Source organism: Tamandua tetradactyla, chromosome 5, assembly GCF_023851605.1.
Source record: "Tamandua tetradactyla isolate mTamTet1 chromosome 5, mTamTet1.pri, whole genome shotgun sequence".
Classification (NCBI taxonomy): Eukaryota; Metazoa; Chordata; class Mammalia; order Pilosa; family Myrmecophagidae; genus Tamandua; species Tamandua tetradactyla.
The window spans coordinates 54,795,660-54,822,366 of NC_135331.1; the positions used below are offsets into that span (position 1 = coordinate 54,795,660).

The 26,707-nt window shown below is 37.5% G+C and overlaps 1 protein-coding gene across 5 annotated transcripts; it reads left to right on the forward strand.

Moving 5' to 3' along the window:
* Nucleotides 1–1,958: 1,958 nt before the first annotated feature.
* On the forward strand, nt 1,959–26,707 carry LOC143684181 (lysosomal dipeptide transporter MFSD1). Of its 5 annotated transcripts, XM_077160890.1 has the most exons (16): nt 1,959–2,226; nt 4,078–4,130; nt 6,236–6,348; nt 8,615–8,657; nt 8,971–9,038; nt 10,865–10,973; nt 13,353–13,455; nt 15,243–15,341; nt 16,044–16,155; nt 18,551–18,607; nt 18,974–19,130; nt 21,118–21,215; nt 21,761–21,873; nt 22,542–22,589; nt 23,489–23,549; nt 25,956–26,707. In XM_077160890.1, the coding sequence occupies exons 1-16, from the start codon at nt 2,064–2,066 to the stop codon at nt 25,957–25,959; spliced, it is 1,401 nt and encodes a 466-aa protein (XP_077017005.1). In that variant the 5' UTR covers nt 1,959–2,063; the 3' UTR covers nt 25,960–26,707. The 5 variants fall into 5 exon arrangements, with proteins under 5 accessions (XP_077017005.1, XP_077017007.1, XP_077017006.1 ...); XM_077160892.1 differs by lacking the exon at nt 23,489–23,549; XM_077160891.1 differs by lacking the exon at nt 25,956–26,707 and having other exon boundaries at nt 23,489–23,553.

Below are 26,707 nucleotides of genomic sequence, written 5' to 3' on the forward strand. Positions count from 1 at the left end.
GTGCAGGTGATTTCACTCTGGTGAGAGCAGCAGTGATGGAGAAAGTACAAGGATTCAGGACATGTTTTAGAGAGCTGAAAGGACATGCTGATGGAGTGGATATGGGAGAGGATGGTAAGTCATCAAAGATGACTACTAAGCTTATGGCTACCAGTAATACCATTCCTTTGCTGGGGAGCACTCAGGAGGAACATGTATAGAAGTTCTGAGGGGACTCAAGAATTCTATTTTCCATGTTAGATTTGAGATGCCTACTAATCATCCAAATAGAGATGTCCAGTAGGCAGCTGGAATAAGTTTTATTGCTCAATACAGGAGTCTGGAATGGAGTATTTTGGAGACAACAGGATTTAAATCAGCACTGAGCAACAGAAATATGTATGCCACATATGTAATTTAACATTTTCTAGCAGTCACATTAAAGGAGTGAATGCAGGTGAACTTTTAATATATTTTACTTAACCCAGTATATGCAAAATATTATCATTTTAACATGTAATCAATAGAAAATTATTAATGAGATATTTTACGTTCCTTTCTTATTGTACTAAGTCTTTGAAACCCAGTGCGTATTTTACACTTGTAGCACATCTTGATTTGGACCAACCACATTTCAAGTGCTCAATAACCGCATGTGGTGAATGGCTAATGCACTGGACAGCACAGCAGTGACAAAGTACTGGGACTGGATGACTGGAAGAAAGCCCAGGACTGGGCCTTGGAGCGCTTGAACATCTAGAGTTTGGCTATCAGAGGAGCTGACAAATAAGACAGCAAACGAGAGGGCCCAGAAAAATGAGGATGAAAACTAGGCAAGTGTAATGTCCTGGGAGCCAAGAAGGAGGAAGCTGTCAGCTGTATCAACTGATGTTGAGAAGTTGAACAAGATGAGGACAGTGAAGTGACAACTGTATTTGGAAAGATGGAGGAGTTGGAAATCCTGGCAAGACAGTTTCAGTAGAGTGCGGGTTCCTCCAATTGGAGCTAAAGGGAGAGTGGGAGGCAGTAAGTAGACATTGTATATAGTCATCTCAAAGGCAACACATCCAATGCAAACACATATACACACCGGTTCTATTTCATGCTCCTGCTTTTATTGTTCTCCCTAACCTCCCTACCCCCCACCCCCACCCCCAAGTCCTCAGCCCGCTCCTGACCAACTCCCTCCACCTGGTACCCTGACTGGCTCACTCTTACAAACAGTAGTGTAGGTCTACGTTCAAGGAGCTTTGGCGTCCCTTTCCCCTAAAATTCAGTTAAACTATGCGCCTGTCCTCCTTTCTCAAAGGCCCCTCCCAGCTGTGTCTGTAGAATTCAGGGCCTATCTCTGCAGCTGTCCTCACCTCATGCATTCATTCATCATATTGTTTTTTAAAATAAATATATTTCCGTCAATCTCTCCAACTAAACCATGAGATCTTCGAGGCCAGTGAGCTTGTCTTATTCCATTTTGTACTCCCAATACCTGGCACACAGTTTGACACATTTGAAGGTGCTCGATCAAGTTTGCGTGTACTGACAGTAGCCAAAGAAGATGCAGAGAGCATTACTACGAGGAGAAATGCGGCAAGTTTTTGGTGTCCTTAGTGGGGGCAGGATCACCCAGGGGGAGTCTGGGGTCCAGTCTGGGGTGCAAGGCCCGCATTCTTCCTCTAGGTGGAGCTACGCCGAATCTTTAATGGGAGGATGTGTAAGCAGAGTGGGAAACACACAAAAAAATAGCGGGGTAAACGGTGGAAGCGTGAGTGTGGGCGCCCAAAGATCCTCAGGCCCTCAAAGGCTGTCGACCGAGGAAACAAACCTGCGACAGACCTGCACAGCGGGTGAGGCATCACCTCCACCACCACCCCCAAACCCTCCCCCGCAACGCCGGCTACAGAGCCCTCGCTGGCCCCTCACGTGATCACGGCCGCTCACGTGAGAGTGGCCCTACATGACCCGCCAGGCAGTCACGTGAGCGGCCTCTGTCATGTGACTGCAGCCTTCGCTGGGCTCCAGTGGCTCGGCTTCCTGCAGGTTCTTCCTGTACCCCGGTCCTTGGCTTCTTTTCTCCCGCGGGCCTAATGGAGGAGGAGGAGGAGGAAGCGCGGGCGCTGCTGACAGGCAGCCCCGACGAGGCCGGCAGAGATGCCCCCGCTGCCCTCGGGACGCTGCCGGCCATCTGCGACCCCAGTCGTCTGGCACACCGACTTGTGGTGCTGTTGCTGATGTGCCTGCTCGGCTTCGGTGAGCCGTCCGGTCGGGCAGGGAGGGGCTATCGGAGTGTCAAGGAGTCTGGAGATCCGCGTGGAGCTCACGGTTGTCCCGGGGACTGAGCATAACTTCTGGCTTCAGCCTGAGGCTCCCCTCCTCACCAAGAGCTTTCCCATCTAGTCTGTGAATGTTGCTCGTTAACCCGGAACGTGGGGGTCGGGGTACTGAGCTGGGCGGGTTTTGTCACTCTCTTTTGCTCTCAAAGAAGTCCCGGAGGCTACCAGCGCGTCTCCTGGGGCCGCAGACATAAGGAGTCTTTCTCCATCTTCAGGGTTCCTCTCCGGACAGTTTGTGCTCTGGAGGAATTCAGAATATTTGAACTACTCCCCGGCACCCCCCACCCCCGCCCCCGTCACCTCTTCCCCACCCAGAAAGCTAACTCCCCAAGCTAGTCTTTTAATAAAAGAAATGATTTCGTTGGCGATCTTTCCTGTTTCTCACCGTCTTTGGGAAGAGACACGAATTTGGCTTTCCCATTGCTTCAGTGGCTAGAAAAGTTATTTTATTCTTCTTCCCTGCTCCTGTGAAGCATTGATACAGGATTGAAACATGTGGTGAGATTGGCAGTGGTGGTTTTCACTTACGAAATCTGATGATTCTGAGAGCTACTTCTTGAAATAATCTTTAAAACATCTTCCTAGGCTCTAACTTTTATTCAGTAACTTACCTGATGCCAGTATTAGTCTGATATAAAAAGAGTACTGTGTTTTACAGGGGGCCAGCAGGAACCCTTGCGATAACTAGGTATAGGAACGAAGGTTTATATGCCACTGCTGGAATATATTAGTAGGCATGTAGGATGCTTTTTTGAGCTTTGGTTTCTGTGCAACTTTCTGCCTTTTTTTTTTTGCAAACTAATACCCTTACTTAGCTATAAAATATGACATTGATATCCCTAAATAGGAAACAGAGTTGCTGGGTTTAGATGAAAAAGAACAGGAAGAAATATAGAATGCTTTCGGGAAATTATCCCTATTCAAGAAAATATTATGTTTGGTAAATTCTTATCTGCCTGGGTTTCAGAAGCCATATTCATACCTCGCTGATGACCATTTTCTTTACTTTGAATCCATAGCTTCTGTTATATACTTTTAATGAGAGAGAAATGGAGGCAGTATTATCTTGTAGCCTACCAAAAAATCTGTCAATTACATTATTTTAAAAATAAATTCAAGTGTGTGAAAGCCAAACCTCTCCCCACTTCCCTGTCACACTGCCCCAAACATATTATCGTTATAATGTTTTAATCCTTTAGAAGGTACAGTTTTATTTTTCTTCATTCCTGTCACTGTATTCACAAAATTACTTGGTCTTTGATATTCTGTTTGTAGAACAAATTTGGGTTTAGTCAGAATACTTAAATTCTCAGGATAGGTGGTGACCCCAGCTAAAATTGTTAGGAAACTGCTGAGGATGTTCGTAAAATGTGTGTGTGTGTTATGGTAGCTTTAAATAAGGAAAAGCTTCTCTTAATAAGCTGCTTCATGAAGATGATTATAAAATAATAGACCTGAAGCATAATGAAAGTAAATGGAAAAGCAATTGTTAATTGTCAATGTCTTAATCCAGATTTCCAGTATTTACTGTACATGCAGACTAAGAATTTGTTAGTCATTTGGCTTTTCTCTGAGTTATTTGGCTACAACTTAGAAAATATTAGTGGATCAGGAAGAGGCCCTAAAAATGTTTTACACAGTGTAAGTCCTTGAACCCCTAGTATATACATTTAAAATCACCATTTGAGTAGTAATTGCAACCTGAAATTTTAATGTGGACAGTATTATAGCTTAAAAAATATTGACTCTTCTCGTTTTTCTTTTCTAGGCAGCTATTTTTGCTATGATAATCCTGCTGCCCTTCAGACCCAGATTAAACGGGTAAGTTAGTTTTTTTACCTTTAGTTCTTCTCTTAACTTTGGAGCAAGTGTAGCTGTTGAGACTTCATCAGCTCTCAGCTTGCCTAGTCTGAAATACTGTCCACTGAATCCATTTTAAAACAGCTGTAGTCAGCAAATCAGTGAGTAACTAAGAGTGTTTTTGAGTTAGAGTGTGTAGCCACAAAGAATTCATTTTTTAGCACGTCTTTAAATTCTTTCACACCTCAGATATATAATTACGTTGTATTTCTATAGTATTGCCAAACACTTTTAGCACATTTTTTGCATTTCACTTTCCCTTTGCTTGATCATGAGAATGAGAAGTGATTTGGTAGGATAACTTTTTTTACTTCTTAAATATGTTTGTTGCTGTTACTTTTGTTTTTAAAATGTGGATACTGATTGCAGAGGATAGTCTATGTCTGTATTTTTAGCCTAGATTTGTATTATCAAAATATATTTGATATATATATAGTTTCTTGCTGTCTTAGTTTCCCAGCTGCTGAAGCAAATACCATACAATGGGTTGGCTTCAACAGTGGGGTTTATTGGCTCATGGTTTTGAGGCTAGGAGAAACCCACAATGTGGAGGTGTCAGCAAGGTGATGCTTTTTCTCTGAAGACTGTAGTGTTCTGGGACTAACTTCCAGTGATCCTTGGGTTGTTGGTTTTTCTATCACATGGCAATGTCCTCCCCTTTCTTTTCCAGAATCCATTAATTCGAGCTTGCTTCTCCTTGTGGCCTTCTAAGTAAGGCTTCCAATAGCAGGATTAAGCCCAATCCTGATTCCGTTAGCCGCATCAACTGCTAAATAGGTCCTATTTACAGTGGGTTCACACCCAAAGGAATGGATTAAGATTAAGAACCTGTTTTTTTTTCTGGAGTACATAGTTCAACCTACTGCACTCGGTTCTTAAAATAGTCTTTTTTCTTTGTACATTTTTTTTTAAACCTGTGGACGGGAAGAAATGGATAGATTCTAAAATGAAAGGGAAAGGGTAGGAGTTGCTGGTGGATGGGAATGGGCCAAGATGATCTTATTCTGTGTGGGAGAAGCCCGCACTGCTGGTGGTACAGGGGGAATAAGAATATAGAAGGTGTAGACAGATGGAGGCAGTTTCCATAGACGGGGTTCTGATCCTGGAATCTGTGAAGATCTTGAAATGGCATGTGGACTCCTGTGTGATGACTGTATTTTTCTAGGGCAAGAGCCATAGGTTTCATGACATTCTCACAGCAGCTAGTGACTTAGAAATGGTTAAACTCCTGCTCTGCACAGTGATACTGATCAAAGTGGTGGGTTCTCTGCCTAATGTGCTCAAATGACCAATTCTTGAGACACCACAGTTTCAGTGAGAGAAAGAGTTTTATTGCTAATTGCATAGCCAGGAGGTAAGATGGCCTGTCACCCTAAAAATCTGTCTCCTTGAACTGCAGTAACTCAGGTAGTTTTATAATATCAAAAGATGGGCAGATGGGTGCAATGGTTGGTTCAGTGGTAGAATGCTTACCTGCCATGTGGGAGACACGAGTTCGATTCCTGGCCCATGTACCGCCTTCCCCCAAAAAAATGTTGGATAGGTTTTAGGATAATGAGCGCAATGGTTGGAGATGATGAAGTTAGAGATGATCTAATTATTGAGTATGCACAGATTGGCTACATGCTTAGTCAGCAGAAAATGGCAGGGCAGTTTTGGTTAGATCCAGTTCTGTCTAGCAAGATAGCTTTGGAATTGGGTGGGGGGTGCTAGCTCTGGGCTGACTCAAGGCCCTTCAATAATAAACATTAGGGGCTGCCTTTAGTGATCATAAGTCTCTAAAGTTGAAAAACAGGATAAGGGGGTACAAGTAGGGGTCAGTCACAGAGTTTTTATAATGACAAAGGCTATAGAGTTAGATAGTGATTATCAAAGACCACGACAGCTAGATTCCAGTTCAGAAATATCTATAACAATACAATAATTATAATCATTTCTTAAATCCTAACTTCTTGTTTACAAAAGAAAGAATTAAACACTTTCTATTTTAAATTGTCATGTTTTGATTTATTAGTTGTTAAATTTAATTGTTTGGAAAACAAAAGTTTTATTTTCTTTCCATATAGGACATGCAGGTGAATACCACGAAATTCATGCTGCTGTATGCCTGGTATTCTTGGCCCAATGTAGTTTTGTGTTTCTTTGGTGGCTTTTTGATAGATCGAGTATTTGGAATACGGTAAGCTTGAAGAAAATTTCACCTATGGGTAGAAATTGGTTATTAGACAAATATAAAACTACAAGTTATTTCTGGAAAGAACTGAATAAACACCCATATTGACTGTCATAACCTGCATTAGTTTTTTTTTTTAAGGTTTTTATATTTCCCTGGAATTATTCCTTTTTTTTTTTAAACATTTTTTATTGTTGAATGTAAGATATATACAAAGAAAAGAAAAGAAAAAAACAATAATTTTCAAAGAACATGTCAACAAGTAGATACAGAACAGATTTGGGAGTTTGTTATGGCTTACCATTCCACTATTTCAGAGTTTTCCTTCTAGCTGCTCCAAAACTCTGGAGGCTAGAAGTAAATTTTTTTGCATGTGTGAAAAATAGCATATATACTAAAAAGCAATAAGTTTCAAAGTACATCGCAACAATTACTTATAGCATAGATTTCAGAATTTGGTATGGGTTAGAAGTCCACAATTTTGAGTTTTTACTTCTAGCTTCTCCAAGGTACTGAAGACTAAAAGAAATATCAATATAATGATTCAGCACTCATACTCATTTGTTAAGCCCTACCTTCTCTGTATAACTCCACCATCACCTTTGATCTTTCTCCCACTCTTCAGGGGTGTTGGGCTTTGCCCATTCTAACTTTTTCATGTTGGAAGGGACTGTCGATAATATGGGATGGGGGATGGAACTAGCTGATGTTCTGGAGAGGCTGGGCCCTCTGTATTTCAGGACTTCTCTGGTCCAGGAACCTATCTGAAGGTTGTAGGTGTCTAGAAAGTTACCCTAGTGCATGGGACCTTTGCAGAATCTTATATAATGCCCTAGTATTCTTTAGGATTGGCAGGAATGGTTTTGGTTGGGCTGGAACTGGTTTTTGAAGCTTGATTGGATTTCCTAAAGTAGTTCGGTTAAGGTGATGACTATAAGTGCTGCTAATGGAATAAGCTAGCTCAGTCACCTAGAGGTAGATTATGCCCAGACAAACCTGGGTCTGAATCCCTTTGCCGCTCCTTGCTCAACTTCCTAGTTGTAAGACTTTCTCAGCTTCAGCTTCCTTATTGGTAAAATATGGATAATAATTCTTTCCTTGCAAGGTAGTTATGAGGATTAAATGAAGGATGAATGTAAAGTACTTGGTACATAAATAGTAAGTCCTGCCTGTGGCCCGAGTGAGATTTTCTCTTTCTGTCTATATGCCCTCTGACATTGAACTTTTTGTGCCCATTTGTTAGATGCTGAAGAAGGAGTAACACTGTAAGCTTTGTCACTTTTCTTTTTTTGTTAGTGGAGACATTAATGTGGTTATAGACAAGGACAATTTTCAGAAGAAAGAGGCTAAGATGATAGTGTTAAGACCATTCAGGTTGATAAGGGTTGAAGAAACTTAAGTGTTTAGACTTGGGGACTAACTGACAATTTTTGAAGAGTTAGAGTATGAAGGAGAAATTAAATTTCTTTCCTTTGATTCCAAGGGCTAAAATTAGCCTGAAAGTTTGGGGACAGGAAGGGGAGGGGGACAAAATATACATAGTACAACGGAGACTTCGTTTGATGTAGATTTTAGGTCGATAGAGGCGATATGATTGCCTTGAAACCATAGTGCGTTTTCCAGTGCTGGGGAATATTCAGTAGAATGTGATATGGCCATTTCACAAAGACCTGGGGAGCAATTTGAGTTTCAGATATATAGTTTACTCAGAGGACCATTAGGGTCTCTTCTAATACTGGCATTTCATTTTGGTGAGAGGACATTAATCAGGTATTGAGTTTGATTAGACACATTTGTAATTGTATTAAGATGGTTGGGATTTGTCTTTTTTAAAATAGTTTTTAGTTATTAAAATTATAACCACTTAAAATTATTTAACCCAGAATTTCTTAGAATCAGTTCTAAGCTCTTAATAGAAGTTTTATAAAAGAATTTCCATTTTTTAAAATAGTTTCAACCATGGGAACTTCTTGACAATTATTTGATAAGTTTATTTTATTTTTATTTTTTATTTTATTTTAAGAGATGAAAATAGCTTAGATTAATATATGCCATTACTAAAGCCTCCAGATTCCCCTCAAGCAGACAGACTTCTGTAGATCAGTGTGTAGGCTAGAAAAAGTTAACAACTTCAGCATCAAGCCACCACTTTACCTTTTTTTTCTTGGAGGGAATGCAGAGGGCAAAGAGAACCAAAGCGAGCATTATTAAAGGACTTGGTAGTGGGATTAATAGTAACATACTCTTAATTCTCTCTCTTTCTCTCCTACAGCTGGGGCACCATTATTTTTAGCTGCTTTGTTTGCATTGGACAGGTAAGGAGGGCCAAAGTGTTCATTGGTTGTATGAGAGCAACTTTTAAATTCTTGCCACATCCCACTGGCAAAGATGTGTTTAATGAATACCTAACTTAATAAAGCAGAATTCACAAATGTCCATGTGATATAATATGTAGTTCTATTTTAAATCTTGAGATAGATGGACATTAAAATTTTAATTTCACACAGATTTATTAAGGAGGAATATTAAAAACCAGGGTAGAAGTCATAATTCATCATAAATTACTTATTGTTTTTCTTGAATACCTTGACTTTACTTTTTCATTGAAAGCAAAATTCTACATTATAGGTTCTTTTTGCTCTGGGTGCAATATTTAATGCTTTTTGGCTGATGGAATTTGGAAGGTTTGTGTTTGGGTAAGTTACATATGACTTTAACCTACCATAGTATTGTTTTGTGTTCATTTACCAATTTTTGAAGGATTTTCTTTTTTTCAAAAAAAAATGCTATCGGTAAGAAAAACAAAAAATGTCAACACAAAAGAAAACGAAAAAAAATGATATCAGGTGCACGGGTGGTTCAGTGGTAGAATGTGCACCTGCCATGTGAGAGACCTGGGTTTGATTCCCAGACTATGTACCAAAAAAAAATTTATATCTTCTGGAAAAATTGCTTAAAATCTTTAAAATCTCGCCTCATATACACGACTATTTCTTAGTTGTTTTAATTTGCCTTTAAAATATGCAAAAATATTGAATGACCATAGTTAACTCTGTTGGGTTCAAATATTAAATCATTCTCCAGGAATGATAGTTTTCCTAAGAGTTTTTGCTCATTCTGATATATTAACTATGATTAAACCTCAATTTAAGAAGTATAGACCATCCGCTTCTAGGTTGGTAATTCATGGACATCTCATTGTTTCATAGTGGGTAACATGCACGTCTCTTTTGGACCCTATTCAAGCAAATTGAATGGGCAAAATACCCCTAAGCTGATAGTTAGATGTGAATTTTAGTTGATTTAATAGCAAATAGTGTTCGGTGAGGCTGGACTCAGTGCTTGAGTCTCGCTGTGGGCTCACTGCTGTGAGAGACACAGACTACAAAGGTACTTATTTACGCTTTAACTTAAGAGCAGCTTTCACAGATACTAGAGAGGTGTGGACATATGTCAAATACCGTGAAAGTACTCTCAGTGAGAGGCAAGGAAATACAACATATATAAAAGTATGAAAGAAATATGGTCAGAAGGGCCTCAAGATGTAGTGGGCCTTGATGGAAGTATAGAACTTGGATTAATAGAAGAAAGTGTTTTTGGACTGGGATGGGGTGGTAGGGAGGGTTCAGTGTTAGGATGTGGAAGAGGGGAAGATCCTAAGTGAAGGTATGGAAATGCTAAATATATGGAACTAATGGAAGGAAAGTTAAAACCCGAGTTAAACTTTGGGTTTAAAACCCAGAGTTAAAAACCAAGAAGTAGGAGAACATTGACTACAGAGGATGAATTAGGGGATTGATTAATGGAGAGCTTCTCGCATTGGCCTGAAAAGTGTAAATATTTCTGTTTTCGCCAAGTATTAACTGCTCTGCCCACATCCGCATTTAAAATGGAATACATGGTAAGGTAGTGACTCATTCTTTGTATTGCCTGTTTATGGTTGCTCCTGTGGTTTTTTGAATTACCCCAGAATTTAGCAGTGTAAAATACCTATTTCATTATGCTCGTGGACTCGGTGAATCAGAGATTTGGGCAGGGTACAGTATGGGTGACTGTCCGTGCCCCCATGATGTCTGAGGCCTCAGCTGGAAAGATCCTTCGAAGGCTGGAGCCTGGGATCATCTGGCTTCTTGAGTCCCATGTCTAGACTGGGATGCCTTAAAGCTAGGCCTGGTGACTGGTGCTTCGAAGTGAGCGTGGCCTCATGCCGTGGCTTGGCTTTCTGACAGCATGGCAAATTCAAGGTAGTTGGACTTCTCACAAGGTGGCCTGGGTGTGAGAGTTTGAATGAAAAGGCAGACATTATATCACCTTTTATGACTCCACCTGGCAACCACACGGTGTATGTTGTATTGATTTGAAGCAGTCACCACCCCACCTAAATTTAAGAGGATATATAAACCTCATCTCTAGGTATGAGGAATATGAAAACATTTGGAGGCAATATTTTAAACCCATTGCATTGCCTGACTATAGTATTTCTTTAAAAGCTGCGACTTTTCTTTAATTTTCTCATTTTTAGGATTGGCGGGGAGTCCTTAGCAGTTGCCCAGAACACCTATGCTGTGAGTTGGTTTAAAGGCAAGGAATTAAACCTGGTGTTTGGACTCCAACTTAGTATGGCTAGAATCGTAAGTATGATGACAAACCACTTGAAGCCAAATAGAAAGCAAAAGATTGGTTCCTGTTGTTATCTTGTAAAAGTCATAGGGTGCATGCAGTGTGTGTGTGCATGTGTGAGTGTGTGTGTGTGTGGTAAGTTAGGTATTTTAGTAAATAGATACTGATTTTTATGTATTTTTCTAGAATATAGTGTAACATTTACCTTATTTAACAGAGGCATTTGAAGCCTTATTTCAGTTGGGAAACAGTCTAAAACGGGTAGCCGAGCATACGTTAGTTCAAAGAATCTTAGCATTGGAAGGGATCTTATAGTTTTTGTTGCCTAATTTCTTGGCATATGGTCATCCAGGCTCTGCTTGGATGTGTCCAGTGATTGATGAGGAGCTCACTTTCTGATGAGATAGTCCATCTACTTCTCCTGCCCCACCCACTGGTGAATTTTATTAAATAGTTAAAGAAGAATTAATACACTACTTTCCAAAGACAGCCAAAAAATAGATCATAAAAGAAAATTCCTAGTTAATTCTGCATGAGGTCATCATTATCCTGACATCAAAGATTCCACAAAAAAACTATAGACCAGTAGTTATTGTGAATTTGGGTTCAATAAAAAAAATCGATTGATAAAGACTCACTATAAAGCTATAGTATTTAAACTGTGGAATTGTTGGGACAGATACATAAAGCATATAATTTTAATGGAATAGCAAGCACAGAAGTATATCCAAACAAGTACAGTCAACTAATTTTTGACAGAAAAGCAAAGGCAATTTGAGTAAGAAAGGATAATCTCTTCCATAAATGGTGCTGGAAAAACTGAATAACAGAATACAGAAGAAAAGAATCTAGATAGAGACTTTATACCTTTCACAAAAATTAAGTCGTAATGGATCATAAACTGCGTGAGTTTGCAAGCTGCTAGAATGTGATATACCAGAACTGGAATGGCTTGAAAAAGGGGAATTTAATAAGTTACAAGTTTACAGTTGTAAGCCCATAAAAATGTCCCAAGTATCCAGGGAAAGATACCTTAATTCCAGCTCTGTCAGCTGGAAGTCACATGCTGGCATCTGTTGGTCCCTTGCTCCTGGGCTCTGTTGCTTTCAGCCTCTGTTCCTGTGGGGTTCCTCACTTTGCTTCTCTGGGGCTGGCCTTCATATCTCTTGGCTCCCCGTGGCTCTCTCCAGGCCCTGGTTTGCTTAATGTCTTATGGCGACATCTGCTGGGCTCCAAGCATTTCCAAACATCTGTGCCTCTTATTTCCAAGTGTTGGCGTCTGTGTCAGCTCGCTCTCTGTCAGCTCTGCTTTGAAGTTTCTGTTGGCTCTGTCATTTCTGTTGCGTCTATTTCTTTTAAAATGCAATTTTATTGCAATATATCCATACACCACACAGTCCATCTAAAGTATACCATCATTGACTTCCAGTATCATCACATAGTTGTACAATCATTGCTACAATCAGTTTTAAAACATTTTTATTAAATCTACTTTTGTTTTAGCTCTGCCTTCTTGACGCTTACTTCCTTGGTGATCTCATCTAGTTTTGCAGCTTTAAACACCACTTCTTGACACCCAAATCAATACCATTCTTTCAGACGTTTTCAGCCGTATATGTAATTGCCTTTTTGACATTTCCACCTGGATTTCTAGTAGGTTATCAAGCCTAACATGCCCCAAACTGAGTTCTTGATATTTTGACTATCACCCCCAAACTAGTTCCTGCAGTTTTCTCATCCTCAGTTTTTGACAACTCTGTTTTCCCAACTGCTCAGGCACAAGCTTTGGTGTTGTCCTAAATTCTTCATTTTTTCTCCTACACTCTGCAGCTTTTCTGTTAGCAAATCCTATCAACTCTGCCATCAAAATATACCCAGAATCTGATCACTTCTCACCACATCCACTGTCCAAGAACCATCATGTAACAGGGGCTCAGAGATTGCTGTATGAATGAATAAATTAATAAGGATATTGTCTACTACAGTTTAAAGTCTCCTCTTTATGGACATACAGAGGAATATTTTTCAGAGCTCATTACCAGGAAAAGCGGTGCCACTGGTGCATTTTATCTTATGTGCCCTGTGAATTTTGTAATTTGTGTTTCATTTTTTGCTTTAGCTACTAATAATTTATAATTTATAAACCTACTCTGCTATTTTGAGTGCCAGAATTTTCTGTAAATTGGCATTTTTGTATATAATATTCCTATCTCTGCCTTTATCTTAACTATAGTAATGTATTCTTACAATTTTAAAAATTGTTTCAAATTTATCTCCTGTTAATCTGGGTCCTCTTAGACCTATTTCTCTAAACCACCTCAAATCCTGTTTGAACAAGGCAGAGGTAAAAATAATTGAAAATTCTGTTGACATTTTTTCTTCTCTTTTAGGGCAGTACAGTAAACATGAACCTGATGGGATGGCTGTATTCTAAGATTGAAGCTTCGTTGGGTTCTGCGGGTCACACAACCCTTGGCATCACACTAATGATCGGTTAGTGAATCCTGATGCCCTCTATCCTGACTCTTCTAAAAACATGTCATAGGAAGTAATGCTGGCAGGGTGGAAAGAACACAGAAATCTGTTGGTTATGGTTTTCCTCCACCATTCACTAGTACTTTCCCTTAACTAGAAATAGTGAATTAGTCACCCTGTTTATATTTTTTTTGCATGGGCAGGTACCAGGAATCGAAACTGGGTCTCCGGCATGGCAGATGAGAACTCTGCTGGCTGAGCCACCGTAGCCTGCCCCCTGTTTTTGTTTCATTTCTACTTTCTTAAAATAGAAGCACTTATTGTGCTTTGTCTACTTCAGTGTTTTGAGGAGCAAATGAATTTCTACATTCAAGGTTTTAAAAGTCTGTAGCAGAAGGAAGAATTGTTTCCTTTTGATGAAATTCAGTCAATGTGTATACAGAGCTTAGATTTTATGGAAGGCAGAGGTGATCTGTTATGGGTGAAAATCCACTAATTTGGAGTCAGGAGCCTGAATTCTAGGCCTGGCTCTAACTAGTTCTATAATCTTGGCCAAGGAAATTAACTATTCTGAGTCTTAGGCTTCTTTTCTGTAACATTGAGGATGTTTGACCAAGGCTTATATAAATCCCTTCTGTCCCTTAGTTTTCTTAGCCAATGGTCTATTGTGCTAATTGCTGGGTTGATTTCTCTGAGCAGTGAATTTGCCAAACAGCCCCACGGAGTGTGTTCAGCTGCTTACAGAATCTTAGAGAAACCTGTGGGAATAGGGGACAAAATTCTGTGCCCAAGACTTGTATATATTTTATTCTTTATAATTCCTTGCTATAGCATGATAAAAAGAAGACAGTAGAGAAGTAATTCTAAACAGGCAGACTTGTACCCAAAGACTTCTTTCTCCCTTCTCTCTTACTCAGAAATCCTTTGCCTTACTTAAAACCTTTCCCTTACTCTCAATTACTACTCTCTGTATTCTATCCAGTTTCCTGCACAGTGGAGAATTTGAGAATTTTAGAGCTAAAAAAAAAAAATACCTGTGCTATCATCAAGTCGAAACCTCTCATTTTACAAATGGACATATTGAAGTCCAGAAGGGCTAAATTCTATTCAGCTTGTTCATTCTATGACTAAAACACATGTCTACTGGCTCTTATTTCAATGATTTTTCAATTGGACCATATTATGGCAACTGATTAAAAAATTATTTATAGGCTTCTTTTAAAAATTCTTGAGAAGGATAAATTCTTTCAGTCTTCACTGTGATTTCCTTTAGTGACAGATCAGCTTCAGTTAATAATACTGAATACTCAAAAGGAAAAAGGGAACCTGAGAGAGCTGTGCTACTGGATGGAAGAGCCCTCTGTGCTCCCAGAGGATAGGAACAAAGGTTATAGACTTTGAGAAGGAAGCAGGAGGAAGATGAGATGATTACAGAATCACACTTTGCTTTAGTAATGCTTTCCCCCTGGCATCCATCAATAATTGTTGCTTAAACCCAATGAATAAATTAGGTCTAATTTGTTTGCCTGTTTTTGACCTTCTTCAGTCTGTTTTCTGCATTACGAGACCTGACTAGTTTGTTCTAGTCTTTTCCCCTTATTCTGCAATCTTTTTCTGGCAAATAACATAATAACCTTGCAGTGCTTACCACGGCCCCTCCTCTTCCTCTTGTGTCCTACAGTAACAATGGCTTCCTGCCATCTTTTTCGGTTGATACATTTTTTACTGTTATATAAGATGCTGTCCTTTAGAAACCTTCAGTCTGATTCTCTTTTGAAAATCTCTTTCGTATTTTCTTCCTGTAGGGGGTATAACATGTATTCTTTCGTTCCTCTCTACCTTGGCCCTTGCTTACTTGGATCAGAGAGCAGAAAGAATCCTTCATAAAGAACAAGGGAAAACAGGTAAGTCTAAACTTCAAAAAACAAAAAAAAGACGAAAACCTAAAGTGAGATTTTGGGGAATTATGTCTTTTTTGAGGTGATTTTCAATGAGATAAATTCCTAATACACCATTGTAAACAGTGGGGCTTAATACATGTTTTTTATGTTTTATTTCTAAGTTCTATTTTTAGTTGTCTAAATTTGGGAGTACATTTTTTTCTTCCTTGCACACGGTTGACAGTGTCTTTAAGAGTCTACACTTTTTTCCTCTTTTTTTGTATGTTGTGCAGTGGGGGACACATTTCATTCTTTTCCATGTGAACATCCTGTTTTTGTAGCACCATTTGTTGAATTTTTTCTTTTTTTTTTTTTGGAGTGCATGACTGGAAATTGAACCCAGTCTTCCGTGTGGCAGGTGAGAATTCTACCACTGTACTACCCTTGCACCCCGAGAGTGTAATTCTTGATTGTACCTTGTATGTTTGCAAAAATGATTATTGTTCCTGGAAGAGGGCAGGAGAGTAGATACAAATCTTAGGTTTTGTTTTTTCTAATGTCTTTTCAAGTTATCTCAGGAATTAATATTTCTGTAATTTACTGAGATAAGCAGTTTTAAAACTGAATTGCAAAGATTAATCACATTATGAAAGTATTCTTAACTGTAAATGAAAGGTCCTTAGATATGCAAAACTACATATAAACACCTTCCCTTTCTTCTATAAGGGGAAGTTATTAAGCTGACGGATGTGAAAGACTTCTCCTTACCTCTGTGGCTCATATTTATCATCTGTGTCTGCTATTACGTGGTGGTGTTCCCTTTTATTGGGCTGGGGAAGTGAGTATTCTCTAACATTTCATTTCTGTTGGCTAAATTACAATGAGAGCTCAATCTCAGAAATGCCTTTTTTTTTTTTAGCTGTCTGTCTTACTTTTTAGATATGGTTTTATTTACATAGGAATTATTTTACATCGTCTTGGGATACAACTCATTTTCTTATCTTAGGGTATTTGGTTTAATACTTTTATTATTGTTTTGAAGAAATGCCTTATGACAGTTTTTAAGCCATATATTGATCTGTTTTTATTTTTTTCATTGTGAAAAATAACATATATACAAAAAAAAGCAATAAATGTCAAAGCATACCACAACAATTAGTTATAGAACAGATTTTAGAATTTAGTGTGAGTTACTCTTCCACAGTTTTAGTTTTTTCCTTCTAGCTGCTTCAAAACACTGGAGACTAAAAGAAATATCAATATAATGATTCAGCAGTCATACTCATTTGTTAAATCCTACTTTTTTATAAATCTACCTTCTCCTTTGATCTTTTTATAAAACTATTTTTAATGATTTTTTATTGATATATATTATATATTCACATAACATGTAATCATCGAGTATACAATCAAAGGCTCACAATATCATCATATAGCTGCATTTATCATCACGATCAACTTTTTCTCTTTTTAATGAAAAATAACATATTGAAAAATAATAACTTTCTAAGCACGTTGCAACAATCAGAGTTTGGTATGAGTTAGAAGTCCACACTTTTCGGTTTTCACTTCTAGCTGCTCTAAGATACTGGAGACTAAAAGAAATATCAATGTAATGATAAAGCAGTTTTACTCATTTGTTAAACCCTACTTTCTCTGTTTAACTCCATATCACTTTTGATCTTTCTCCTACTCTTTAGGAGAATTGTAACTTTTTCACATTGGAAGGGGTTGTCAATAATATGTGATGGGACTGGTTGATGTTCTGAAGAGGCTGGCCCCTCTAGGTTTCAGGACTTGTTTGGTCCGGGGACCCATCTGGAGGTTGTAGGTTTCTGGAAAGTTACCCTAGTGTATGGAACCTTTGTAGAATCTTATATAATGCCGTAGGTGTTCTTTAGGATTGGCAGGAATGGTTTTGGTTGGGATTTGGCAAGTTATGATAGGTAGCAATGTCTAACTGATATGTGTGTAGAGTACCCTCCAAAGTAGCCTCTAGACTCTATTTGAACTCTCTCAGACACTGATACCTTATTTGTTACACTTCTTTTCCCCCTTTTGGTCAGAATGGCATAGTTGATCCCACTGTACCAGGCTAATTCCTGGGAGTCATCTCGTATACTGCCAAGGAGACATTCACCCTGGACGTCGTGTCCCATGTAGAGAGGAGGGCAATGGTTTCACTTGCAGAGTTGGGCTTAGAGAGAGAGAGGCCACATCTGACAACAAAAGAGGTCTTTAGGCACAGCTATAGGTTACACTTCTCTGGTACCTACATAAGCTTTACAAGAGCCAGCCTCAAGATCAAGGGCATGGTCTATTGATTTGGGTGTCCCTAATATTTGCTACAGTATCAGGGATTTCCCTGATGGTAAAATTTAATAGTTCCATAATTTTTCTCCCATCCCCCAAGGGACTTTGCCAATACTTGTTGATAATCTGCTTAATATACTCCGGGATATATCCAAGTATTACATTAAGCTATACAGGATTAAAGGTCCTCTGTTGATTTAATAGTTTTTGGAGTAGCATTTGTTTTTAATTTCTTCTTTATTCCTTGATTAGAGATCTGCATGTAGAATGTAGACAGCCATATACTGTGTTGGTTGCCTCTGACTGAAGGGCGTCTCCAGTTGCTGGGACTGTAATTCTGGGGTGAAAGTGGAAGCTTTCTTGCTTTATCTTTTCATTTTCTCTTCTTTTTCATTGTCAGCTGCTTAAACCTAGCAGTGCGTGTGCATGTATATGTTGTGGGAGTGTATCTTTGTACTCAGAATCTTTAAATTCTAAAATTTAAAATTGTAATTTAAAATAATTTGAGACAGAACCCTATTTATTATTTAGAAAGAACATATTCAGTTCTGCTTTGAAGGGAAAAGAAGCAGTCTTAATTTTTCTGTGATCATATATTAGTTTTCTGAACATGTGTGTGTATTGCTTGCTGCAGATGTAAAAGAGAAAAAAAGGACATCAATATGTTTTATTTAGTGTAGTATTAAGCACATAGGCTTTGGCAGATTGCTTAAAAAATGAGTATCAGAAAAGGTGGGAAAACAGTATCAAGCAGGAAAAGTTTTAGCTTTATTTGTCTCTATTTAGTTTTAAAATATTTTTATTGAGAAATCTTCACACACACAGTCCATATATGGCTTACAATTACCTCTATTTTTTGAAAACAGAGTAGTTCTCTCTAAAGTGCTTATTTCACTTTCTCTTTGTCTTTTCAATTTTAGAGTTTTCTTTATAGAGAAATTTGGATTCTCTTCCCAGGCAGCAAGTGCGATTAACAGGTATTTTCATTAATTGTGTAAGTGTTTATTGCAAGCATAATGGGGTCTTTAATAATAATGAAACGTTGTAGGAGACAGAAAGGGTGCATGTGATCTAACATCTACAGTGTGAATGAAACCCATGACTGTACTGGAACTTGAATCCTGAGTGGCCGTCTTTGCACTAATGACAAACAAAAGAAATCTTGAGTTGCTCTTTATATTTTATATTTCTGTTTAGTGATGATTGGGAAGGAGTTTGTCTTAGAAGACTATTTAATTAAGTGAGCTACGGTTTACTTTGGCTGCTGCTTTGGAGGGATTTGTAGGTATTTATTTTAGCTGTGTTGCATTTCACTAAATATCTCTTTATGTTTCTCTGGACAGTGTTGTATATGTCATATCAGCTCCCATGTCCCCAGTATTTGGGCTCCTGGTGGATAAAACAGGGAAGAACATCATCTGGGTTCTGTGTGCGGTGGCAACCACCCTTGCCTCCCACATGTTGCTGGCCTTTACGCTGTGGAACCCCTGGATTGCTATGGTAAGGTAAAGGACATTAACCCCGGGGTGGCAGGGCCTAGGCGAGGTTTCAGGAAGGCCCATTGCAGGAGGCGCAACACCCATAACTGGTGGCCGTGCTTGTGAAGAGGGGAAAACAATGAATTGATTACAATTTCTATAAAATAATCATTCTAAAAGAGTACATTTAAATTATTAATGCATAAGAGATCTTTTATTTCATTTGGCTTATTTAGGGTAATCCTAATGATGGAATAAAATTTGAAGAAGGGCCCAAATGCTTGTGAGTTCTGTTTTTTTTCCTTGCATTTCAGTAAGAGTCCATTCCATTATAGATGGGGAAGAATTTTATTGACCTACTAATAGCCATGATTTAGCATTCTTTTGTCTTTGACTCATAGTAGGTCAAAAATTGATAATAAATTGTGTGAGTTTGCTGGCTGCCGGAATGCAATATATCAGAAGTGAAACAGCTTTTACAAAAGGGGAATTTAATAAGTTACAAGTTTACAGTTCTGAGGAAGTGAAAGTGTCCAAATTTAAGGTACTAACACAAGAGGTTAACTTCACTCAAGAAAGGCTGATACTGTCCAGAACAGCCCTGTCAGCTAAGAAGTCATGTGCTGGCATCTGCTGGTCCCTTGCTCCTGGGCTCCATTGCTTTCAGCCTCTCTTCCTGTGGGGGTTCCTCACTTTGCTTCTGCAGGGCTGGCTTTCATCTCTTGGCTTCCCTTGGCTCTCTCCAGGTTCTGGTTTGCTTAGCATCTCATGGAGACATCTACTGGGCTCTAAGCATCTCCAAATACCCAATGTCTCTGTTCTCTGCCGGTCAGCTCTGCTCTGAAGTTTCTGTGTATTCTGTCATTTCTGACTCTCTCTAAAATATTCCCTCTTTTAAAAGACTCCAATAAATTAATCAAGACCTACCTGGAACGGGTGGAGTCACATCTCCATCTCATCAAAGGTCACACCCACAATCGGGCATGTCACATCTCTTTGTAGATAATCTAATCAAAAGATTTGAACCTACAGTACTGAATTAGGATTAAAAGAAAGGGCTGCCTCCAGAAAATTGAGTCAGGATTAAAATAAGGCTTTTCTTGGGTACATAGTAACTTTCAAACTGGCACATAAATTCATCCACTTTTTGTTATTCTTCAAGAAGTCATTTTTCAAGACCACCAGCTGATGTGTTACATTTCTTGCCTGTTAATGAAGAAATATATTTGAGCATACATATATTGGTGGGAGAGAATTTCTGTAGGACAAATTTCTAGACATAGAGGTGCTATAGCAAAGGCTATGCACATTTAACATCTTTATAGATATTGAGACAATGCCTATCCAGTAACTTCTACCCATTTATAGCTTCACTAACAATAGATAAAGTGTCCATTTCTTAGCATCCTTACTAGTATTGGGCATTGGCAATATTTTAGTCTTTGCCACTCTGATAGTTGTGAATGATATTTTAATTTAAATTGTTAGGTTTCTTTTCTAATTGGAGAAAAATACAGCATTAGATGATATTTAGCAGAAGTGTTGGTTGTCGTTAGTTTTCTGCCCTGCTCTGGAGTCATGAGGCTCCAGAGGCAGGATAGCAGTTATTCATGTAATGTTGCTTCTGTCGCTTAATTTGTAATTCCTAGTAAATACTGGAAAACGAACTTGCCTAAAGCACTGTAATAATGTTCAGCAAATTGACTTTGTTTTCTTACTTCCTCCTTCACTGTGCACTGGACTCCTGCCAGTTATGTGTGCGTGTTGCATAATGACACGTGAACAAGGTTAAGACAGCATATGCAGATCTTGTCTCTACAAGGAAACCCTTAGAGAGAATCAGGATGCTTTAGCATTTTGTGAGTGTGTTTTAGCGTTATCACAGTAAAACTTGCATGAATGTTCAATAGTAACTTTCCTGTCACTCTTGGTAATATGAGCAAAGAAAATCACCTTTTGGTTAATATAAAAGTTTTTCCATTCTTTGTTTTCTGAATTGCTTTCTGTAGTGCCTCCTGGGACTCTCCTACTCATTGCTTGCCTGTGCGCTATGGCCAATGGTGGCATTTGTAGTCCCTGAACATCAGCTGGGAACTGCATATGGCTTGTAAGTATTTGCACCATGGATCCACTGCACTTCTTCAGCAGTTTGGGTCTCTGGTTGATCATCTAAAAAAATTGGGGTTTATTATCACGGATTTATATATATATACACACATACATGGGCACAATGCACACAACTGAATCATGAACAGTAGGTAACATTTGAGGATAAGGTGAGTGTTAGGAACTCGTGCATTATTTTGGGAAGAAACTTTTATTGAATGCATGGGTTTTCTTATTTTTGAAAGCGGCATGTATTTACCGAGTGCCTCTTTTGTGTCAGGAACTGGCCTTATCTCTGGAAAAACACATAGAGGACATGGCCCCTGCCTTTGAGGAGCTCGTGTAAGACAGAGTTTTGGTTCCTTTGGACTGTTCGCCTAAAATCCCAGTTTTCTCAACAATAAGATTAGAATGATATTTATTAGGGATAATTCGTAAGAAAGACACCAATAACATGTGATGTACAAACTAATATTTATAGTGAAGTGTTAGTCTATTTGAAGACTTTTGAAACTGAAGTGCATTTTTTTATTTCTTTAATTGTAGTATGCAGTCCATTCAGAATCTTGGGTTGGCGATTATTTCCATCATTGCTGGCATACTGTTGGATACTCGGGGATATTTATTTTTAGAAGTTTTTTTCATTGCCTGTGTTTCCTGTAAGTATGCCATGTGGCAACACTTAGTTCCTGTTAGTGTATAGCTGAATGTTCTCATTTTTACTTCTAGGTTTTGTATTCTCGTACTATTGTTCTTTTCTCTCCTTTCTTAAACTGAATCCGTAAGACATAGTTCTCAGATTAAAGTAAATTAATATTGGTCCTCACTTGTAAAGGAAAAAGCCCCACGGTCTTTATTGGCTCAGGGATGTTCGGAGTCTAAGACCATGTTGTATTGTTCAGTTATTTAATTGGCAGTGGTAGACATGGTGTTCTCAGATCCCAAACCCACAAAGAATGGCTTCTACGAGACACTCTAGCGGCTGGCAGTGGTTGGGGAGGAGTGCCAAGAAGGACCCACATGCACAAAGGGAGAGGGGAGGGTGGCAGAGCTGACGTGTGGGTTTGTTCCCTCCCCTGTAGGGGTCTCAGTGGCTCCATTTCTGGTCTGCCATGCTCAGTCCCATGTAACCCATGGAGAAAATGGTTTGTAGCTGATTTTCAGTGCTTTTTAGAAAAGAGCAATAATGAAAATAGTGTTTTTATTTTTAAATACTGATTAATAAAGGTTTGAGTGTGTCTGAGCTCTACTTCATAATTTATGGTTACATAGGAATCACTGGTAAGAAATAAGTATTTTTAAGGACCCTGTGTTTTTTCACCCCCAGTGTCACTTTTAGCCGTGGTCTTGCTCTATTTGGTGAATCGTGCCCGAGGTAAGTAGAAGTTATGATAAATTCTTCCCGCGCTCCATAGGTCATCTTGTGGTACGTGTAGATTTTCTGCACACCTCTGAGAAAGGTAGTGCTTTAGTTCCTTGTAATGACATCATTACTCATAGTGACAGAACACATTTCATTATGTTACCTATAATTACAAATTCTGGACCTTAGCATTTATTAAAATTGTCATGCTCCTTTTGGCCAGTTCAGTTTGTTTTTTAATTAAAAATTATATATGTTATTTTTATATTAGCATAAACAAACACGACATTTTTTTTATAACTTAGTATATCAAAAGCCCTCCTCTGTTATTGTCTTATATTTTTAAAAAATAAGAAGAAAGCAAATTTATAGCTGCAATTTGCATTTTGAGGTTGAAAACATTTGGTTTAAGATAGAAATCACAAGATTTTTTCTTTTATCTAGTTTAGGTTACTTACCTTAGTGCTTTTTTTCTTTGTTATTTATAACGTTCTGATGTTGCCCTTATTTCTATAACTGGCTTGCTTTTAAAGGGTGTTAAATACTTAGCAGAATGTAATACACGTGCTGTTTAAATAATCTTAGGTCATTTCCTTTAATTTCTCTAAATTGTCATTAATATTGAATATTAATAGAATGTCCCAGTTAACAGAACCTGAAGCAATTCATAAGCCCAACTTTAAAAATAATTAAAATTAAGAGGTGGACTATTAGTATACTTTTCTTAAAGAAACATTTTTTCCCCTTTGCAAAGTTCTGGTACGTAAAACTGTTTCTTTCTTATCTTCCATAGCTTTTTCTGTTACTTAAAATAAGGTATATCTATGCAAATGTTTGCCTATGTGTGTGTGTATTTGAGTTTTACTTACTGATAATATGCTGAAAAGAGTCTGTGCTTATTTATGCTTTAGGTGGTAACCTAAATTATTCTGCAAGGCAAAGGGAAGAAATAAAACTTTTTTCTCATACTGAGTAAGTATTAAAGAAGAAAACTTTGTTTTGAAGCTCCTAAATATTAGCATTTTATTTCAAAGTATTGGGTTTGGACTTTTAAGAAATAAATCTTTTTCTGGTTTTCAAGAGCTAGCAGTTGTGACTGAGACTGTTATAACAAAACTCTTGTTTTAGAAATTTAAAAAGTGGATCTCAAAGACTTAAATTTTTAGAAAAAGAATTATGCTTTTAATTGCTTTCCGAGAAAGAAGGAGAGTGAAGGTGGGTGGGAGCAGTATGTGCAGAGAGGGAAAGAGATTTAGTACTTGTAGTTTATTGGAGGAAAGGCCTTTTCCTAAATTCCTATGCTGTGCTCACCTCTCTAGTTTTTCTAATGTTTTCCTCTTCTTTAGTAGTTGAGGTAAATTTTCATATTCCCTTGATACTTACATGCTGTATTCTGTGTTCTCTGATTCATTTGGGAACACATTAAAATATATGGCATGGGCTGGGCGAGCCCTGGTGGCTCAGCAGGCAAAGTTCTTGCCTGCCATGCCCAGAGACCCAGGTTTGATTCCCGGTGTCTTCTCATGCAAAAAAACCCAACTATATATATATATATTTGTATATATGTATGTGTATATGTGTGTGTGTGTATATATATATGTGTGTGTGTGTGTGTGTGTGTGTGTATGGTGTGGTTTTAGTTAAATTACTTTTTTCCTAAGTATGTGCTAAAAATAATAGTGAACCTACTTGCTGTTATTATGGATATTTTAGATATTGAATTTTTTACGATTGTTTTAATTTATTTGTAAATATATATATATATAATGTGACTGCAAGTTTTGGGATTTCCTAATAGGTTAAAGTGTAGAAGAATATAATATTTTTTGGAGGGGATTTCTTGACTATTTAAACTCTCAAAATTCACCTTGTAGAGATGTCTTTAACATTTTTTAGATTAATGTTACATTGAACTTATGCCAGTAATTTTAGTTTTTCCAGTTTAGTTTAGTTTTTGTTCATTCCATTAGAGTTTTATAATTTACCTTTGGGGAAATACCTTAAATGCTAACTTAAATTAATATGTTTAATCATTTTGTACTTATAGTGTATATCCCTTTTTTTAGTAGTCATTCTAGCTTAATTTCTTGAATGCAAAAATGCTATTAATTTATGCAGATTTAAGTTTTTTCCCCTGCAATTTTGGTTAACGGTTTTGTTACCTCCAGTAATTTTTGGTCAATTTCTAATAAGTTTGTAATCATGTTATCAGTAGGAAGTGATGCTGTAATTTTTCCTTTCCCATCTTAAATATTTCTTTATCTTTGACTAGCTTTTGCCAACATTTCCAGTAAATGTTAAAAAAAGTAATAGGGAAAATCTTTCTCTACTGTTTTGAGGGGAAATCACAGAGTGTGGCTCTTCATTTAAATAAATTGATAGCTCTTAAGTTATTGTTAAGAAAAATTTGCCATGTATAGTTTGTGAGCACTTTGAGGCAGTTTAGGTAAGGCATGTGCCTTGATTCTTACTCTGATGGAGAGGTCTATAATTGTTTCTAATTTCTGTTATTTGTGCATTATGTTAATTATTTTGCTTCTATTATTTCTTCTGTTCTTTTCCTGGAGTAAATCTCAGTAGAGAATTTTTTTCATTGTGTCGTACATTGTTTCTTTAGTAGTAAAAGAAATGAGATTTAAAGCAGCAATGAGATAACCCTATTTTCATTTAAAATTTGGCAAATACTAATATGAAAGGAAAAGAAGAGATAAAACCTAAAGAGCTGTGGCTTTAAATACAGACTTAAATTCAGATGGTAGAAATTAAGAAAACACTTTAGAACAAGTAAACATAGCTTAAGAAGATAATCAGAAGTGATAGGAGTTTTAAATATTTTTATAACAGTCTTGTTTATTTTATAACCAGTCGGATAAAATGTAGGGAAATGGTTGAATATATTATGACACATCATGTGATATACTGTGCTGCTAAAATCATGTTTTGAAGGATTTTTAATGCCACAGACATTCACAAACCATGTGTTAAGTGAACAAGAGATAAAAATGAAAATTTAATTTCCTAGTTTTATTCAAGGAAGGATATGTGCATGTGCACATTTCTGAAGCCCAATTATTTGTGTATACTAGATAAAATACTGCAAGGTAAAAAACCCCAAACATTAACATTACATTTGAATTGTTTGGTTAGAGGTATTTCTTTTTCTTTTTTCTTTTCTATGTTTTCCAAACTTTCTACAGAGACTATGTTCCTTTTTACCATGAGGAGAAAAAATTCAAAAATTGTTCAGCAAAATGTATAATTTTTAATAGGCAGCACTGTGTGTCTTATAATGCTTATGGTTTTCATTTTATAAACCGGATGGGGTGTCATGGTTTTTTTTGTCCCCTTTCTGATAATTTACTGCATTATGTTTTTCAGATGAGAAATCTAAAAGACCACGTCACAAGAAGGTGGATTGAACACCATTGTTTGAAAACCTCCAGTTTTTAAATTTAGAGTTTAGTCATCAGGGAAAATAATGGACTAAAAACTTTTATACATATATAAATGTAATATATTTACATTTTGAGTATATGTTTTTTCAGAGTGTATTTGTGAGGATTATTTTAACCTGTGCCCTTTGAATCAAAAATGAAGAGTTTAGAAAATTGCTTTGGAATATCCATATCCAGGTAGATTCTTCAATATGGACAGTAAATAATGGGAAATACTGCATTTTGATTTGAGAAAATTTTTACTAAGTGTATGTTAGGGATATGGCCTTTATTTTAAAGCAGAGAAAAAAGGTAGGGGAGGGGTGTGTGGGTCGTAGGTTATTTTATAGAGAATAAACTGGCATTGAGCTTTCATTCCATTTTGTAATGGGGAATACTAATGGTAAAGAATATGTGAAAGCTTTTTTTATGGAGGAGTTCATGTTCACAAAAGTGGATTGTGTTCTGCATTCTTGGGTTACATGTGGATGCTGAGCAGTGGCCCTTTCAAGCTTCTTTACCACTCTGATACTGAGGGTCCTGATTACTTAGGGACATAATATTGTGGTACTTTCTGTACTGTTTTTTTATTAATGTAATCACTAAAAAGTACCCTTCAAATTATGATGATAATTGTATATCTACATGGATAAATAAAAATACTGCATAAGGAAAATGTCTTCTAACTTTGATTTT

What these genes read in the sequence shown, in the direction of transcription:
- LOC143684181 (XM_077160890.1), top strand. Translation starts at nt 2,064, where the DNA reads ATGGAGGAGGAGGAGGAGGAAGCGCGGGCGCTGCTGACAGGCAGCCCC. An exon ending in GATCGAGTATTTGGAATACG is followed by an intron (nt 6,349 to 8,614) that starts GTAAGCTTGAAG and finishes TCTCTCCTACAG; the next exon opens with CTGGGGCACCATTATTTTTA. An exon ending in AACTTAGTATGGCTAGAATC is followed by an intron (nt 10,974 to 13,352) that starts GTAAGTATGATG and finishes CTTCTCTTTTAG; the next exon opens with GGCAGTACAGTAAACATGAA.